Raw genomic sequence first — 19,647 nt, 5'->3', positions numbered from 1 at the left:
TTTGAGACAGGGTCTTATTCTGTCACCCAGGCTGGAGTGCAGTGGCACAATGACGGCTCACTGCAGCCTCAATCTCCCAGTCACAAATGATCCTCCCCTCTCAGCCTCCCTAGTAGCTGGGACTACAGGTGTTGCACCGCTACGCCCAGCTAATTTTTTAAATTGTTTTGTAGAGACGGGGATCTCGCTATGATGCACAGGCTGGTCTTGAACTCCTGGGCTCAAGTGATCTGCCCTCCTTGGCCTCCCAAAGTACTGAGATTACAGGAGTGAGCCACCATGTTGGCCTCATTGTAGCCATTTTTAAGTATACAGTTCAATGACATTAAGTATATTCAAATTGTGTTGCAACCATCACCACTATCTTCAGAACTTTTTCATCATCCCAGACAAACTCTGTACCCGTTTATTTCAACTGTTTTTAAGTGTACAATTCAGTGGTATTAAGTACATTCAAAATATTGTATAACCATCAGCTCCGGTGTTAGAACTTTTTCATCATTCCAAATAAATTTTGTATCTAGTGGGCAATAACTCTCCATTCCTGCCTCTCCCCATCCCCTCCTAATCTCTATTCTACTTTCCATGTATGTAGACTCCTTTAATCATCCTTTTGCATCTGCCTTTTTTTTTTTTTTTTTTTTTTGAGACGGAGTCTCGTTCTGTTGCCCAGGCTGGAGTGCAGTGGCGTGATCTCTGCTCCCTGCGAGCTCTGCCTCCTGGGTTCACGCCATTCTCCTGCCTCAGCCTCCCAAGTAGCTGGGACTACAGGCACCCGCCACCACACCCAGCTTATTTATTTATTTATTTATTTATGGTATTTTTAGTAGAGACGGGTTTCACCGTATTAGCCAGGATGGTCTCCATCTCCTGAGCTCGTGATCCGCCTGCCTTGGCCTCCCAAAGTGCTGGGATTACAGGCGTGAGCCACCTCACCCAGCCTTATTTTTTATTTTATTTTATTTTTTGAGACAAGGTTCTGCTCTGTTACCCAGGCTAAAGTGCAGTGGCACGATCTTGGCTCACTGCAACCTCCACTTCCCGGGTTCAAGCAATTCTCACTAAATGTTTAACATCTCAAAATACTCTTAAAATTTTTTATTTCCCAAATGAACCTGTGCCCATACACAATGGAGAAAACATTGTCTAATGACAAAGCCTGGAAAGGAATATACAAAATAAAAAGAGCACGGTGGCAATTTTGTAGGTCATTTATTTCCCATTCAAAAATATTTTTAAGGCCAGACTCCATGGCTCACGCCTGTAATTTCAGTATTTTGGAAGGTCGAAGTGGCAAATTGCTTGAGCCCAGGAGTTTGAGACTAGTCTGGGTGACGTGGTGAAATGCCATTTCTACAAAAATTAGCCGGGTGTGGTGGCATGCATCTGTAGTCCCAGCTACTTGGGAGGATGAGGCGGGAGGATCACTTGAGCAGGGGAGGCAGAAGTTGGAGTGAGCCAAGATCACACCACTGCACTTCAGCTCGGGTGACAGTGAGATTCTGTCTCACACACACACACACGCACAAGATTTTATTCGGAAGGCTGAGGCAGGAGGATCACTTGAGGCCAGGAGTTTGAGACAAGTCTGGGCAACATAGAGACTCCATCTCGAAAAAAATTTTTTTAGCGTTTTTCCCTCTTAGGTCCTGCATTCCAAAATGACAAAGAAAAGAAGAAACAAGAGTCATGCCAAAAAGGATAATAGCTATGCGCAGCTTATTCCCCCCGCCAAGGACCGGACCATTAAGAAGTTTGTCCTTTGGGCCGGGCGCGGTGTCTCACGCCTGTAATCCCAGCACTTTGGGAGGCCCAGGTGGGCAGGTCACTTGAGGTGAGGAGCTCAAGACCAGCCTAGCCAAGAGAGCGAAACCCTGTCTCCACAAAAAATACAAAAATTAGCCGGGCATGCTGGGGCACTCCAGTAATCCCAGCTACTCGGGGGGCTGAGGCCAGATACTTGTTTGAGCCTGGGAGGCAGAGGTTGCAGTGAGCCGAGATCACGCCGTTGAACTCCAGCCTAGGTGACAGAGCGAGACCCCATCTCAAAAGATAAAAATAAAGGTCCTGCCCTCAAAAACATTGTCCTGTGTCTGCAGCATGACTTTCAGACAACATGGTTTTTCAATGTCCCAGCAGATTTATGTAGGTGAAAACCTGTTTCCGATTATCTGAATCTCAAATCCCTTCTGTTTTACATATAAAAACAGTTTGGCGGAGGGCATGGTTTTGATAGACCCTGAATTTTCAAGGAATGCATCAACCATGAAAACAACAAAGATCCAACTTTTACTGGGAACTTTACTAAGTTCACTAAAAAAAAAAAAAAAAACATATTACCCATAGCAACATTGTAGCTTTACATTCACAATGGATATATATGCGTGTGTACGTCTGTACTTCGGTTTTGTTTGTTTGTTTTGCGATGGAGTCTCGCTCTGTCGCCCAGGCTGGAGTGCAGTGGTGTGATCTCGGCTCACTGCAACCTCCGCCTCCCAGCTTCGAGCGATTCTCCTGCTTTAGCCTCCCGGGTAGCTGGGACTACAGGCTACAGGCATCTGCCACCACGCCTGGCTAATTTTTGTATGTTTAGTAGAGACGGGGCTTCACCATATCGGACAGGTTGGTCTCAAACTCCTGACCTTGTGATCTGCCCGCCTCGGTCTCCCAAAGTCCTGGGATTACAGGTGTGAGCCACCGCGCCCAGCCTGAATATTGTTTTTCTTAGCCATACTTCACTGTAAGCAGATGGAAGCATCTGTCTGCTTCATTATGTCTGCCAGTGTTGAGTACCTGAGTATTTTCATATTGAAATATAGATTTAATGATAAATTACTTCTCTCTTCCTTCTTTACATAGCGGTTAATCATATTGAGCTTCTGAAATTGTGCGCTTGGGCAGATTAGCCATTTTTGGGTTCCCGCCTACACCCCGGACTAAGCCGGGACGGAAAAAAAAGTGAAGGGGGCGTTCCCGACCGATTTGGCCCCGCCCCACCCTGCGGGCCCCGCCCCATAGTGTGCCCAGCGCCTTCTGCCACACTTAACATGGCGGCGGCGGCGCCCTGCCGAGGCGCCTGAGCGGGTCGCGAGCGTCGTGTTACACTCCAGTCATGGCGGCCCCAGGACAGGCCGTGGGCAGCGGGGCTCAGGAGACATGCGGTCTGGATCGGATTTTGGAGGCATTGAAGCTGCTGCTGAGCCCGGGAGGTGAGAGGACGCATCTCGGCGCCGGGCTGGACCCGGGACTCTCAGGGCCGCCCAGCTTCCGGGGCTGCCCTGCCTTCCGCAGCGTGCGCCCCTTAGGCCGGCCTCGGGACCCTCAGCCCGCTGCTGGGGGCTTTGAGCATTGTCTCTGCTTGTCCTCATTACGTTCTTGAGGAAACTGAGGCTCAAGGAGGGCGCGGGATCCGCTGACTGCTGATATTAGCCAACATCTCTTGAGCACTTGCCTTGTGCTGGCCTCTGTCAGGCAGGGCCGTTATTTCATTCAGTGCTTACTGCAGCGCTCTTGGGAAGGGGATATGGACACAGCTCCAGAGGGTAGGGCGCCCGCGACTTATAATGTGAGGTCCTAGCCGCGTGAGGGCGCAGGGGCCAGCGTGGACCCTTGAGATTTGTACGAACTGCCAAGAAGGCCAGAAATCGGAAGCAGTGACGTTTGAAATGGGTTTAGGGAGAGTATTTAGGGGTTTCCAGGTGCTTTTAATCTTTGTGGTGCGTGGACAGTTTCTTCCCAATCTAAAATCTGAAGGGACATTGGGAGTGGTTGAAGCTGCTACTCCTTTTGCGACTGAGGACACCCAAGGCTCACTGAAGAAATTAAGTAACCTGTCCAAGATCACGTGGTCAAATTAGGGACAGAACACGGACCTAGGCCCGAGATCTATTGAACCCCCTTCTCATAATCAGACAAATTATTCAGTATAGGGGCTCTGATGTTATCTGGAGCTTTTGGAAAGGACGTAGAAGATAGAGCTCTACTTATCACTGGGGTGTATATTTGGGGGAAAGGATGGGAAGGGATCTGTAGAATTAGCAAGGGCACATGAAAGGCCAAAGGGGATCACCTCCCAGTCTCAGATTTTATACTCAAAACTGCAAAAACTTCTGCCAACATTACACCACACCAGCGGGAAGTGAACACAAGTTATTAATATTAGTAAATGAGTGCCTACTAAGTATCAGTCCCCATAGTAGGCTCTTTACATATACATCATTTAATCCTCATAACGATCCCCTGGGATCGGTACTACTTGTATTCAATTTTTACGGATGAAGGAACCAAGGTTCAGGTACATTGGAAATTGCCCAATGTCAAACTAGTAAGTGGCAGAATTTGAATTTAGGTTATTTCCACTAAAAGTATGGTAAATATACTACATTGTCTCAATTAAGAGTCAGACTGCAAAATAGAATTTTAAGTTGCTAATCGAGAGGTCACTTATCTTGCAACGGCAACTCTTTTTTTTTTTTGAGACGAAGTCTCACTGTCGCCCAGGCTGGAGTGCAGTGGCACAATCTCAGTTCACTGCAACCTCTGCCTACCAGGTTCAAGCGATTCTCCTGCCTCGGCCTCCCGAGTAGCTGGGATTACAGGTGCGCACCACTATGCCCAGCTATTTTTTGTCTTTTTAGTAGAGACGGAGTTTTGCCATGTTGGCCAGGCTGGTCTCGAGCTCCTGACCTCAAGTGATCTGCCTGCCTTGGCCTCCCAAAGTGCTGGGATTACAGGCCTGAGCCATTACACCTGGCCTGCAACTCTCTATTGTATGACTGAGAACATGTTTAAATAAGCAAAAATCCTGGAAGTAATCATCTATCATGAAACACGTATATTATGCTTCGTTTATAGAAGACTCTCTAATCTCTATGAGTGTATGGTGGAGTACACATATATGTACTCATTTAATTTACAGAAATTCAAGCATTCCTATTTGAAGAGGAATTAGTGTGTAAAATTATATTATTTTGTACATGTAGCTGTTATATATTATATGAATCTGTCTATTATTTTATCATATTAGCTGCTTAGGGAATTTAAAAATATCTGTAGTGGCTGGGTGAGGTGGGCCATACCTGTAATCCCAGCACTTTGGGAGGCTGAGGCAGGATCCCAGGAGTTTGAGACTAGACTGGGCAACATAGTGATACTCTGTGTCTATAAAAAATTTAAAAATTGGCCAGGCATGGTACTACACACCTGTGGTCCCAGCTACTGGGGAGGCTGAGATGGGAGGATTGCTTGAGCCCAAGAGGTCCAAGTCTAGGCTGTGGTGAGCCGTGATTACACTAGTGCGCTCCAGCCTGGGTGACAGAGTAAGACCCTATTTTTTTTTGTTTTTTGTTTTTTTTTGAGACAGAGTTTCACTCCATCACCCAGGCTGGAGTGCAGTGGCATGATCTTGACTCACTGGAACCCCCACCTCCCGGGTTCAAGCAATTCTCATGCCTCAACCTCCCTTGTAGCTGGGACTACAGGCACCCACCACCATGCCCGGCTAATTTTTGTACTTTTATTTTTTTTGAGATGGAATTTCGCTCTTGTTGCCCAGGCTGGAGTGCAGTGGTGCAATCTCGGCTCACTGCAACCTCCACCTCCCGGGTTCAAGCGATTCTCCTACCCCAGCCTCCCGAGTAGCTGGGATTACAGGCATGCGCCACCACACCCAGCTAATTTTTTGTACTTTTAGTAGAGACGGCGTTTCACCATGTTGGCCAGGCTGGTCTCGAACTCCTGACCTCAGGTGATCTGCCTACCTTGACCTCCCAGAGTACTAGGATTAGGATTACAGGCGTGAACCACCATCCCCAACCAAGAAGTCAGCTGGATTTTCATATCTGCTTCTCCAGTCTGTCATGATAGGTTGTTTTGACTGAAGTACATGAAGAAAACCTAGACTCACATAGATATGTAATCGGAAAAGGAAGGAGAGTTCAATCACCTTTTCAGATAATTATGTACATTCTTTTATACGATTCTTTCTTTTTTTTTTAGACGGAGTCTTGCTCTGTCGCCCAGGCTGGAGTGCAGTGGTGCGATCTCAGCTCACTGCAACCTCTGCCTCCCGGGTTCAAGCAATTCTCCTGCCTCAGCCTCCCGAGTAATTGGGACAACAGGCATGTGCCACTGTGCCTGGCTAATTTTTTTTTTTTTTTTTTTTTTTTTTTTTTTTAGTAGAGACAGGTTTTCACCATATTGGTCAGGCTGGTCTGGAACTCATGACTTCGTAATCCTCCCGCCTCGGCCTCCCAAAGTGCTGGGATTACAGGCGTGAGCCACCACATCCGGTCTTCTTTTATACAATTCTAAAGCTCAACAAGATAATCTCTGCATGAATTGTGTGGGGAAAAAGTGATGAGAAACTCAACAAGAGGTAATACCTTTTTTGTGTGTGTGTGGTGGAGTTTTGCTCTTGTTGCCCAGGATGGAATGCAGTGGCGCGATCTTGGCTCATTGCCACCTCCGCCTCCCGGATTCAAGCGATTCTCCTGTCTCAGCCTCCCGAGTAGCTGGGATTACAGACATGCGCCATCACGCCCAGCTAATTTTGTATTTTTAGTAGAGATGGGGTTCCTCTACGTTGGTCAGGCTGGTCTCGAACTCCTGACTTCAAGTGATCTGCCCACCTCGGCCTCCCAAAGTGCTGGGATTACAGGCGTGAGCCACCACGTCCGGCCAAAGAGGTAATATCTTAAAGATTTGTTGCAATACGAAATCAGAACTCGTATCAACAAGCCTTTCATACTCAGTATATTCTTTTTTTTTTTTTTAATTTTTTTTTTTTTTTTTTCTTTTTGAGACGGAGTTTTGCTCTTGTTGTCCAGGCTGGAGTGCAATGGCACGATCTCGGCTCACCACAGCCTCCGCCTCCCGGGTTCAAGTGATTCTCCTGCCTCAGCCCCCCGAGAAGCTGGGATTACAGGCACGCACCACCACGCCCGGCTAATTTTGTATTTTTAGTAGAGATGAGGTTTCTCCATGTTAGTCAGGCTGGTCTCGAACTCCCAACCTCAGGTGATTCGCCCACCTCGGCCTCCCAAAGTGCTGGGATTACAGGCGTGAGCCACTGCGCCCAGCCAATACTCAGTATATTCTTGAGAATATAAAAGGCACATCATGACCTAGTATTATTATGAAATGGTCTTGACCTTGCAGACCCCCTGAGAGGGTCTTGGGAACCCCCTGGCAAGCCAGGTCCCCATAGCATACTAAGAACTGCTTCTTTATGGAAATGCCTCCAATTTATTTCCAAGTAGATGTTATTTTCATCACCAGTAGAGGGCAGAGAAGACTACTTCATTAAAGGAGCTCTGGAAAAACTTCAGTAAGAGCTTTTGTTTTAAATCATTTTCTTTGTGTTCCATGTTTGGTTTCGAAGATCTTATGTCACAGGAAGTCATTTAGAGGTTGGTTAGTGATTTTTTTTTTTTTTTTTTTTGAGATGGAGTCTCGCTCTGTCGCCCAGGCTGGAGTGCAGTGGCGCAATCTCGGCTCACTGCAAGCTCCGCCTCCCGGGTTCACGCCATTCTCCTGCCTCAGCCTCTCCGAGTAGCTGGGACTACAGGCGCCCGCCACCACGCCCGGCTAATTTTTTGTATTTTTAGTAGAGACAGAGTTTCACCGTGGTCTCGGTCTCCTGACCTCGTGATCCGCCCGCCTCGGCCTCCCAAAGTGCTGGGATTACAAGCGTGAGCCACCGCGCCCGGCCTGGTTAGTGATCTTAATGATTAGTGGCAACAAGAGGGAAATAACACTCATTTCCATTTGAGGTATACATTAGCCAAAGGAACCAGATATTCATGCCAGTGGGTCAGAACACTTGCCCTGGAAAGTCCTAGAAGAATATTGCAGGCTGAGCTCGGTAGCTCACACCTATAATCCCAGCACTTTGGGAGGCTGTGGCGGGTGGATCTCCTGAGGTCAGGAGTTGGAGACCAGCCTGGCCAACATGGCGAAACCCCGTCTCTACTAAAAATACAAAAATTAGCTGGGTGTGGTGGCTCGCGCCGGTAGTCCCAGCTACTCGGGAGGCTGAGGCAGGAGAATCGCTTGAACCCAGGAGGCAGAGGTTGCAGTAAGCTGAGATCGCGCCACTGCACTCCAGCCTGGGTGACAGAGCGAGACTCCATCTCAAAAAAAAAAAAAAAAAAAACTATTGCAAATTTCTTACTCTTCTGTTCTCATTATTTTTAAAGGATGTTATTTTTATTTATTTATTTTTTTTGAGACGGGAGTCTCGCTCTGTCGCCCAGGCTGGAGTGCTGTGGCGCGATCTTGGCTCACTGCAAGCTCCGCCTCCCGGGTTCACGCCATTCTCCTGCCTCAGCCTCTCCGAGTAGCTGGGACTACAGGCGCCCGCCACCACGCCCGGCTAATTTTTTTGTATTTTTAGTAGAGGCAGGGTTTCACCATGGTCTTGATCTCCTGACCTTGTGATCTGCCTGCCTCGGCCTCCCAAAGTGCTGGGATTACAAGCGTGAGCCACCGTGCCCGGCCTAAAGGATGTTATTGTTTCTCTCTCTCTCTCTTTCTCTCTCTCTCTCTGTTTCTCTCTCTCTCTTTTAAATAGAGACAGGGTCTCCCTATGTTGCCCAGCCTGGAGTACAGTGACTGTTCACAGATGTGATCATAGTACACTGCAGCCTCAAACTTCTGGGCTCGGGTGATGCTTCTACCTCAGCCTCCCAGCTAGCTGGGACTACAGGGATGTCACTGTGACAGCTTTCCTTTTATTCTTTTTTAAAAATAGAAGTGATGTTTTTACTTCTATAAAAAATATTATAGCAAAGGTTTTTAAATATGCCACATACTGTTTTATAACCCTAAAATAACTTCTAGTGCAGAGACATACATATTTATTGTAAAAAAAAATTAAAACTATAATTCGGTAAAAAGAAAAATCCTACCTCTAACCCTATCACCCAGAGATCACAACTATTAAAACCTCAAGGTATTAAAAGTTTGAGACCCTTTTCTGTGCATATAAACATGAATGTATTTTAATATAGTTAGAATCATTCTGTTCCTTTATTGACCAATTTTCAGAATAATAAATAAGTGTCTTAGCAACCTCCAAAGGTAACCAATGAAGTGATCTTTTTTGTTGTATTATGAATCATAGATTTTATGTATTTGATGTTTCAATTATTGTATTCCTTTTTCTTAATCAAATTTCCCATTTTTGGCCTGTGGGAACCATTTCCGATTGGCTCTTGGGCTTTTTGACATGACCATGATAGTCTTTGATCGACTCCTTGCTCTCAAGCAGAAGATATCCCAGGCTCATCTGAGGTATTTCCTGCCCCATTTTTGAAAACAACTCTCTCTAAGGAGAAGTGGTATTTAGAAACCACAATGTGGACACAGGATATTCATTGCTATTGAAATTATGGGCCAGGTGCTGTGGCTAATGCCTATAATCCCAGCACTTTGGGAGGCCGAGGTGGGTGGATCACTTGAGATCAGGAGTTCGAGACCAGCTCGACCAACATGGCGAAACCCTGTCTCTACTAAAAATACAAAAACTAGCCGAGCGCTATGGTAGGTGCCTGTAATCCTAGCTACTTAGAGGCTGAGGCAGGAGAATTGCTTGAGCCCCTGAGGTGGAGGTGGCAGTGAGCCGAGACTGCGCAACTGCACTCCAGCCTGGGTGACAAAGTGAGACCCTGTCTCAAAAAAAAAGAAATTATAATTGGCTGGATGTGGTGGCTCATACCTGTAATCACAGCATTTTGCGAGGCTGAAGTGGGCAGATTGATTGAGCCCAGGAGTTCAAGACCAGCCTAGGCTACATAGTAAAACACTATCTCTACAAAAAATACAGAAATTTTAAAAAATACAGAAATTAGCTGGGCATGGTGGCACATGCCTGTGGTCCCCGCTACTTTGGAGGCTAAGATAGGAGAATCAGCTGAGCCCAGGAGTTTGAGGGTGCAATGGACTATGATTATACCACTGTACTCCAGCCTGGGTGACAGAGTGAGACCCTGTCTCAAAAAAAAAAAAAAAAAAAAAGAAAAGAAAAAAGAAATTGTCATTGCTTTCAGACTTTTTGAAGGATTAGAGCTAGGAAATATGTGGATTTTTAGGAGATGAAAATAAATCTTGAGTTCTTACCAGTATTTCCAATTGAAATGAAATATAATGGATTTTTTTATTTTATAAATTTTTTCTAACATTTCATTATGAAAATTTGAAATTATGAAGCTGACAGAAAAGTTGAAGAACTTTTACAGTGAAGATACTGTGACCTTCATTCTACAGTTACAATTTTACTGTAATTGCTTGATTACATATTTGTCTTTCTAGCAGTTCTTTTTTGTTGTTGTTGTTTTTTGTTTTTTTGAGACAGAATCTTGCTCTGTTGCCCAGGCTGGAGTGCAGTGGCTGAATCTCGGCTCACCACAACCTCCGCCTCCCAGGTTCAAGTGATTCTCCTGCCTCAGCCTCCCAAGTAGCTGGGACTACAGGCATGTGCCACCAAGCCCAGCTAATTTTTGTATTTTTGGTAGAGATGGGATTTCACTATGTTGGCCAGTCTGGTCTCGAACTCCTGACCTTGTGATCTGCCCACCTCAGCCTCCCAAAGTGCTGGGATTACAGGTGTGAGCCACTGCGTCCGGCCTCTAGCTGTTCTTTTATCCTGTATTTTATATTTTTATATTTGTGTTTCTTTTATCTGAGAATATTGGTTCCTAATGAAGTTAATGTATTATATATGTGCATATATATACCCATACATATATAAATATATAATCTCACATTATATAAAATGTGTAATCACACAATACATACTCACACGTCTATAATCTTTTCAAAGAACAAATCCAACATTACCACTACAAACCCACTGTTTAAGGGGTTTTTGTTTGGTTTTTGTTCTCAGGATATACAAAATTCTTTATTTCAAGTCTCTTAAAATAGTTTTCTGTGTGGTTATGCTGCTAACTTAATATAGAGTAGGAGTCAGTAAACTTTTTCTCTGAAGGACCAGATAGTAAATATTTTGAGCTTTGCGGCCCATATGGTCTCTGTTGTAACTACTCAACTCTGTCACTGTATCTCAAAAGCAGCCATAGACTATATGTAAACGGGCATAACTGTGTTCCAGTAAAACCTTATTCATGAAAACAGTTGGTGGGCCAGATTTGGACTGCAGATCATAGTTTGGTGACCTTTGACATAGAGCACAGAATTTGGTTCATTGGTTCATTTGTTTGTTTTTCATTTTTAGGAATTGTTTTGCATTTTCTTTTTGATTTAATTTTTTTTAACTATGAAAAACATCTGTTGTGCTCTAAAACTAATAAAATTAGATACAGTTATCCATGTTTCCTCCTCTGCTGTCTCCCTCTCTCTGTAGACGACTTATTTTAATTAGTTTTAAATTTATTCTTAAATTGCTTCTTTTTTGAAAAGACATGCAAATAATCTATGATTTCATATTCATTCCCATTTTTACACAAAAGGTAGCATGCTATATTTATTTTTTTCTGCGTCTTTTAATTTTTATTTTTATTTTATTTTTATTTTTGAGACAGAGTCTTGCTCTGTCACCCAGGCTGAAGTGCAGTGGTGCGATCTTGGCTCACTGCAACCTCCGCTTCCCAGGTTCAAGTGATTCTCCTGCCTCAGCTCCCGAGTAGCTGGGATTACAGGCGGCTAATTTTTTTTTTTTTTTTTTTTTTTTTTTTTGAGACGGAGTCTCGCTCTGTCACCCAGGCTGGAGTGCAATGGCGCGATCTCGGCTCACTGCAAGCTCCGCCTCCCGGGTTCACACCATTCTCCTGCCTCAGCCTCTCCTAGTAGCTGGGACTACAGGTGCCCGCCATCATGCCCGGCTAATTTTTTGTATTTTTAGTATAGACGGGGTTTCACCGTGGTCTTGATCTCCTGACCTCGTGATCCACCCGCCTCGGCCTCCCAAAGTGCTGGGATTACAAGCGTGAGCCACCGCGCCCAGCCAATTTTTTGTATTTTTAGTAGAGACAGGGTTTCACCATGTTGGTCAGGCTGGCCTCGAACTCCTGACCTTGTGATCCACCCACCTCGGCCTCCCAAAGTGCTGGGATTACAGGCATGAGCCACCACGCCCGGCCTGCATCTTACTTTTTAAACTTAGTGTCTTAGCGATCGCCACACAGTGGTACATATAAGTCTTCCGTTTTCTCTTTTATAGCTGCATAGTTTATTCAACCAGTTCTTTACTAGTGGACATTTGGGTTGTTGTCAAGTCTTTTGCTAATTTAAGAAGTACTGCAATGAATAGTCTTGTAAATATGTAATTTTGCATTGTTTGCCTGTGTATCTATAGGATAGATTCCTAAAAGTGGGATTGCTGGGCCAAAGGGAAATGCCTATGTAATTTTGCTACATATTGCCAAATTTCTGTCCTTAGGGATGTACCATTTTAGTTCCTACCAACAATGTATGAGAGTGTGTGTTTCCTCACAGACTTGCTACAGAATGTGTTATAAAACTTTTGGGTTTTAGCCAGTTCGATAGATGGAAAGTGATATTTCAGTATAACTTTAATTTACTTTTCTCTTATTATGAGCAAGATTGATCATATGTTCATGTTTAAGGGCCATTTGCATTTCTTTTCCTATAAACTGTCTGTATCTTTTGCTCATGTAGTGTTTTATACTCTTTGCTCACATTAGAATATATTATGAACATGTCATTAAATAATGTTCAGCTTCATTTAATGGCTACAAAATATTCCATTGTTTATTCATTCAACAACAATTTGTTTTTATTTATTTTTTTTTTTAGACGGAGTCTCGCTCTGTCGCCCAGGCTGGAGTGCAGTGGCGCGATCTCGGCTCACTGCAAGCTCCGCCTCCCGGGTTCACGCCATTCTCCTGCCTCAGCCTCTCCGAGTAGCTGGGACTACAGGCGCCCGCCACCACGCCCGGCTAATTTTTTGTATTTTTAGTAGAGACGGGGTTTCACCGTGGTCTCGATCTCCTGACCTCGTGATCCGCCCGCCTCGGCCTCCAAAGTGCTGGGATTACAAGCGTGAGCCACCGTGCCAGGCCTTTAACAACAATTTATTAAACAGCTTTTACTTGTCAGGCTTTGTTCCAGGCAAAGAGAATACAGCAGTGAACAAAACAAATCAATACCCCTGTTTTCTAGGTGCTTCGATTCTAGTTGGTAGAAAGACAATAAACAATAAACAAAATAAGTACTTCACATACATATAGTATGTTAGGTACAATTAGACCATAATTTACTCAACAAACACCTGTTATGGGACATGCATTTCTAATTTTACACTATTGTAAATCATACAGTATTGGACATAGTTATTATCAATTACATTTTGATTCCTTCTGATTTGTTTCTTAGAAGGTATATTAGCTTTAGTTTTGAGGTCTGTTGCTTGTATTTATGTTTTCAAAAAAAAAAAAAAAGATAGTTTATTTGACCTGGCTGCATGTCCATATATATTTTCAAATTTTTATTATGGTTTTCTAAACAAATAAAAAAGCTGGTGGCCAGGTGCAGTAGCTCATGCCTGTAATCCCAACACTTTGGGGAGGCTGAGGTGTGAGGATTGCTTGAGCCCAGGAGGTCAAGACCAGCCTTGGCAATATAGTGAGACCCCCACATCTCTACAAAAGATGAAAAAATTAGTCAGGTGGGGTGGTATGCAACTGTGGTCCCAGCTACTTGAGAGGCTGAGATGGGAGGACTGCTTGAGCCCAAGAATCAAAGGTACAGTGAATTGTGATTGCATCACTGCACCCCAGCCTGGGTGACAGAGCGAGACCCCCGTCTCAAAAAGAAAAAGAAAAAAAGAAAAGTTGAAAGAATTATATGGCAAACACCCTTATACACATCATTTAGATTCCACAATTCACATTTTATTATATTTGCTTGATCACATTTCTTTTTTTTTTTTTTTTTTTTTTTTTTTTTTGAGACGGAGTCTCACTCTGTCGCCCAGGCTGGAGTGCAGTGGCGCAATCTTGGCTCACTGCAAGCTCCGCCTCCCGGGTTCACGCCATTCTCCTGCCTCAGCCTCTCCGAGTAGCTGGGACTACAGGCGCCCGCCACCACGCCCGGCTAATTTTTTGTATTTTTAGTAGAGATGGAGTTTCACCTTGGTCTCGATCTCCTGACCTCGTGATCCGCCCGCCTCAGCCTCCCAAAGTGCTGGGATTACAAGCGTGAGCCACCGCGCCCGGCCGTTTGATCACATTTCTATCCATTTATCCATACATCAATTCATGTTTTCTCTTTTTTTGATGCATTCAAAGTAAGTTGCAGATATCAGTACATTTTAGCCATAAACACTTCAGCATTATAACATTTACTAGAGTTTAATATTTATTTGGATTTTTTGTAGTTCATTTGTTTTAGGTAAAATTTATATACAATGAAATGCACAAATAATACATGTATCATTCAGTGAGTTTTAAAAATGCATGTACTTGGCTGAGGCATGAGAATCACTTGAACCCAGGAGGCAGGGTTTGCAGTGATCTGAGATTGTACCACTGCACTCCAGCCTGGGTGACAGAGCGAGACTCTGTCTCTAAAAAAAAAAAAAGCATATACTTTTGTCATTGAAACCCCTGTCAAGATACACATTGTTACTTCCAGGTGAGAAAAGGGAAAAAAAAGAAACCTAAAGAAAAACAGATATGCATCATTACTATTATCCCAGAAAGTTCCCTTCTGCCGTTTCACAATCATTTCCCACTCCTGCTCCCCTAGAGATAACTGGTTCTGGGTTTTTTAACCCGTAGATTAGTTTTGCCTATTCTAGAATTTAATATAAACAAGAAACATCTTGTTGGCTATATGGGCTGTTTCCAGTTTTGGGCTATTATGAATAGTGCTGCTATGAACATTCTTGTACAAGTCTTTGTTATGAAAATGTATATTGTGTATTAATTTTTCTTGGACAAGTATGTTAGAGTGGAATTGCTGGATTATAGGGTAGGTGTATGTTTGGTTTTCTAAGAAACTGCCAGACCAACTGAGCTTTGATCATGTCATACTTCTGCCAACAATGTGTGAGAGTTCCAGTTGCTTCATGTCATTTGGTAGTGTCAATCTTTGTAAATTTTAGCTATTCTGGTGTATGTAGTGGTATCTCATTGTGGTTTTAATTTGCATTTCCCTGATAACTAATGATATTGAGCATCTTTTCATATGCAGTTGGTCATTTGAATAACTTCTTTTTTGAAGTGTCTGTTTGAATAATTGTCCTTTTTTTTTTTAGTTTGTTTTATTGAGCTGTAAAGTGTTCTTCATATATTCAGGATCAATGTGTTTGTCATATATATGTACTGCAAACATTTTCTCCCTATCTGTGGCTTGCCTCTTCATTTTTAGAACTGTATATTTTGAAAATAAGTTTTAAATTTTGATGAAGTCCAGTTTTTTTTCCTTTTGGCTCATGGTTTTTGTGTTTTAAGAATTCTATCTGGGCACAATGGCTCACACCTATAATCCCAGCACTTTAAGAGGCAGAGGCGGGAGGATTGCTTAAGCATAGGAGTTCAAGACCAGCCTGGGCAACATAGTGAGACCTCATCTCTATAAATAATTAGTCAAGCATGGTGGCACACAATTGTAATCCTAGCTACTAGGGAGCTGAGACAGGAGGATCACTTGAACCTGGGAGATTAAGGCTGCAGTGAGCTGGAATCAGACCAATGCACTCCAGCCTGGGTGACAGAGCAAGACCCTGTTGCAAAAAAAGAAAAGAAACCAAAATAAAACAAAAAACAAGAAATTGTTGTCTACTCTAGGATCATAAAAGACTTTCTTCTGTGTTTTCTTCCAGAAGTTTTATAGTTTAGATTTTGTATTTCCGATCTATTTTGGGTTAATTTTGATGTATGGTGTGAATTAAAGGTCAAACTTGTTTTTTTTTTTTTTTTTTTTGCCATATGGATATCCAGTTGTTCCAACCTCATTTGGTAATTTTCTTTCTTTTTTTTTTTTTTTTTTTTTGAGACAGAGTCTGGCTCTGTTGCCCAGGCTGGACTGCAGTGGCGCAATCTCGGCTCACTGCAAGCTCCGCCTCCCGGGTTCACGCCATTCTCCTGCCTCAGCCTCTCTGAGTAGCTGGGACTACAGGCGCCCGCCACCACGCCCGGCTAATTTTTTTTGTATTTTTAGTAGAGACGGGGTTTCACTGTGGTCTCGATCTCCTGACCTCATGATCCGCCCGCCTCGGCCTCCCAAAGTGCTGGAATTACAAGCGTGAGCCACCGGGCCCGGCCGGTAAAGGAATTTTCTTTCCCTGTTGTATTGATTTCATATCTTTGTTGAAGATCAAATAGCCATATAAGTGTGGGACTGTTTCTGGGTTCTCAATTCTGTTTTATCAATCTGCCTAACAGTCCTTATGCCAGTACCACATTGTCTTTAATTACTGTAGTTCTATAGTAAGTTGGGTAGTATAAGTTCTCTAACATTGTTCTTGACTATTCTTGGTCTTACAGGTTTCTATATAAATTTTTTAATCAGTTTATCAATTTCTGCAAAAAGGTCTGATGAGATTCTTATTGTAATTGCGTTGACTTTATAGATCAATTTGTGGACAATTGCCATCTTTTTTTTTTTTTCCCGAGACAGAGTCTTGCTCTGTCACCCAGGCTGGAGTCCAATGGCGTGATCTCAGCTTACTGCAACTGCCCAGCTACCCGGGAGGCTGAGGCAGGAGAATCGCTTGAACCTGGGAAGTGGAGGTTGCAGTGGGCTGAGATGCGCCATTGCACTCCAGCCTGGGTGACAAGAGTGAAGCTCCGTCTCAAAAAAAAATAAAACAAAAAATTTCTCAGCAAGTTTTCAGTGTAGAGAGTTTGTATATTTTGTGCTAAATTTATCCTAAATTAAAGTTTTAGGCCGGGTGTGGTGGCTCACACCTGTAATGCCAGCACTTTGGGAGGCCAAGGCAGGTGGATCACCTGAGCTCAGGAGTTTGAGACCAGCCTGGGCAACATGGTGAAACCCCATCTCTACTAAAATACAAGAGATCACCCAGTTGTGGTGGCATGCGCCTGTAGTTCCAGCTACTGGGGAGGCTGAGGCACGAGAATTGCTTGAACCCAGGAGGCAAAGGTTGCAGTGAGCCAAGATTGCACCACTGCACTCCAGCCTGGGAGACAAAACGAAACTGTCTCAAAAAAAAAAAAAAAATTATAAATTTCAGCCGGGCGTGGTGGTGCATGCCTGTAATCCCAGCACTTTGGGAGGCTGAGGCAGGTGGATCACCTGAGGTCAGGAGTTTGAGACCAGCCTGGCCAACATGGTGGAACCCGATCTGTACTAAAAATACAAAAAAATTAGCCAAGCGTGATGGCGGGTGCCTGTAATCCCAGCTATTCAGGAGGCTGAGGCAGGAGAATCTCTTGAACCTGGGAGGTGGAGGTTGCAGTGAGTCGAGATTGTGCCGCCGCACTCCAGCCTTGACAGAACAAGACTCAGTCTCAAAAAAAAAAAATTAAGTTTCATTTTCTCATTTTTGCTGCAAATATAAAATGTCTTTTTTTGTTTTTTAATTTTTGTTTTATTGCTTGTATCGTATTCTGTGAACTTGCTAATTCATTTATTAGTTCTAGTAGTTGTTTTATAGAGTCCTTAGGGCTTTTTACATAAACAATGATTCCATCTGTGAATATAAACAATTTTGCTTCTTCCTTTCTGCTCTTGTATGTCTTTTATTGCTGCTTTTGACCTATTTCAATGACAAAGATTTTCAGTAATATGTTGAATAGATGTGAGAATAGACATCCTGTGTTTATTTTACTTCACCACTAAGTATGATGGTAACTGTAGGTTTGTCCATGGATACCCTTTATCAGATCGTAGAAGTTCCCTTTTATTCTTAATTTGTGTCATGAACAGGTGTCGAATTTTGTCAAATGCTTTTTCTGCATTTGTTGAAATGATCACATGGGTTTTCTCCTTATACTGTTAATAAGATGAGTCATACTGATTGTCAAGTGTTAAGCCAACTATGTATTCCTGGCATAAACAACACTTGTAATGAAGTATTATTCTTTTCTATATCACTGCGTTTGATTTGCTAATATTTAAGCGTTTTTAAAAGTTATTAATAGATTCCATTTTTTAGAACAGCTTTTGGTTTATAGAAAATTTGAGCAGAAAGTACAGAGTTCCCATATACTCCCTTCCCTACACCAAACCTAGTTTCCCCTATTAACATCTTGCATTAGTGTAGTACATTTGTTACAACTGATAATCAATATTGATACATTGTTATTAACTGAAGTCATAGTTTATATTAGGGTTCACTGTTTGTGTTATATAATTTTATGAGTTTTGACAAATGCATAATGTCGTATATCCATCATTATAGTCTCATACAGTATAGTTTCACCTCCCTAAAAAACCATGATCCCTTGGCCAGGCGTGGTGGCTCATGCCTGTAATCCCAGCACTTTGGGAGGCTGAGGTGGGAGGATCACGAGGTCAGGAGATCGAGACCGTCCTGGCTAACACGATGAAACCCTGTCTCTACTAAAAATACAAAAAATTAGCCGGGCGCGGTGGTGGGCCCCTGTAGTCCCAGCTACTCGGGAGGCTGAGGCCGGAGAATGGCCTGAACCCAGGAGGCAGAGCTTGCAGTAAGCCGAGATCGCGCTGCTGCACTCCAGCCTGGGCGACAGAGCGAGACTCTGTCTCAAAAAAAAAAAAAAAAAAAAAAAAGAAAAAGAAAAACCATCTTCCACATATTCTTTCCTGCCCCATCCCTGATATCTTGGCTACTCCTGATCTTTTTACTGTCTCTATAGTTTTGCCTCCTCCAGAATGTCATGTAGTTGGAATTATACAGAATACAGCTCTTCAGACTGGCTTCTTTCACTTAAAAGTATGCATTTAAGGGTCCTCCATGTCTTTTGTGGCTTGATAGCTTATTTCTTTTTATCACTGATTAATATTCCATGTCTGAGTGTAGCACAGTTTATCCATTCTTTTTTTTTTCTTTCTAAAAAAAAATCCTGTTACCTTTTGAAGATCATCTTGGTTGCTCCTAGTTTTTTGGTAATTATAAATAAAGCTACTATAAACATACATATGCAGTTTTTTTGTGTGGACATAAGTTTTCAACTCATTTGGATAAATACCCAAGAGCACAATTGCTAGATCATATGTTTAACTTTGTAAGAAATTGCCAACCTGTCTTCCAAAGTGACTGTACTATTTTGCATTCCCACCAGCAATGAATGAGAGTTCCTGTTGCTCCACATCCTTGTCAGCATTTAATGTTGTCAGCGTCCTGTATTTTGGCCATTCTAATAGGTATATAATGGTATCTGGCTGTTGTTTTAGTTTGCATTTCCGTAATGACATATGATATTGGGCATCTTTTCATATGCTTGTTTGCCATGTGTACTATTTTATAAGTTTAGGTTTTTAAGTAAGGATTATTAAGTTTAGATTAATGAGGGATATTGATCAGTAATTTTCTTTTTTGTGATTTTATCAGGGTCAGGTTTTGGAATAAGTGTTCTAATGACCTCTCAAAATAAATTGAAAAATATTCCTTCTCCTTTATTTTCTGAAAGAGTTTGGGTAACCTTGATGTTATTTCTTCCTTAAATGATTCATCAGTGAAACCACCTAGGCCTGAAATTTTATCTCTTGGAAGAT

General features: G+C 42.9%; 1 protein-coding gene across 2 annotated transcripts in view; it reads left to right on the top strand.

The window, feature by feature from the left end:
• Nucleotides 1-3,025: 3,025 nt before the first annotated feature.
• Nucleotides 3,026-19,647, top strand: part of TANGO6 (transport and golgi organization 6 homolog) — a 251,374-nt gene continuing 234,752 nt past the window's right edge. The window contains exon 1 of one of the 2 annotated variants that reach the window (XM_003262930.4): nucleotides 3,026-3,209. In XM_003262930.4, the coding sequence (XP_003262978.2) occupies nucleotides 3,113-3,209 (97 nt within the window). In that variant the 5' untranslated portion in view covers nucleotides 3,026-3,112. The remainder of the gene's footprint in view (nucleotides 3,210-19,647) is intronic. The other variant, XR_004026078.1, reaches the window with a different exon arrangement.

This window comes from Nomascus leucogenys, chromosome 2, assembly GCF_006542625.1.
Source record: "Nomascus leucogenys isolate Asia chromosome 2, Asia_NLE_v1, whole genome shotgun sequence".
NCBI classification, from domain to species: Eukaryota; Metazoa; Chordata; class Mammalia; order Primates; family Hylobatidae; genus Nomascus; species Nomascus leucogenys.
The sequence above is the reverse complement of the archived record's forward strand: the minus strand, read 5'-3'. Positions and strand labels throughout refer to the sequence as shown.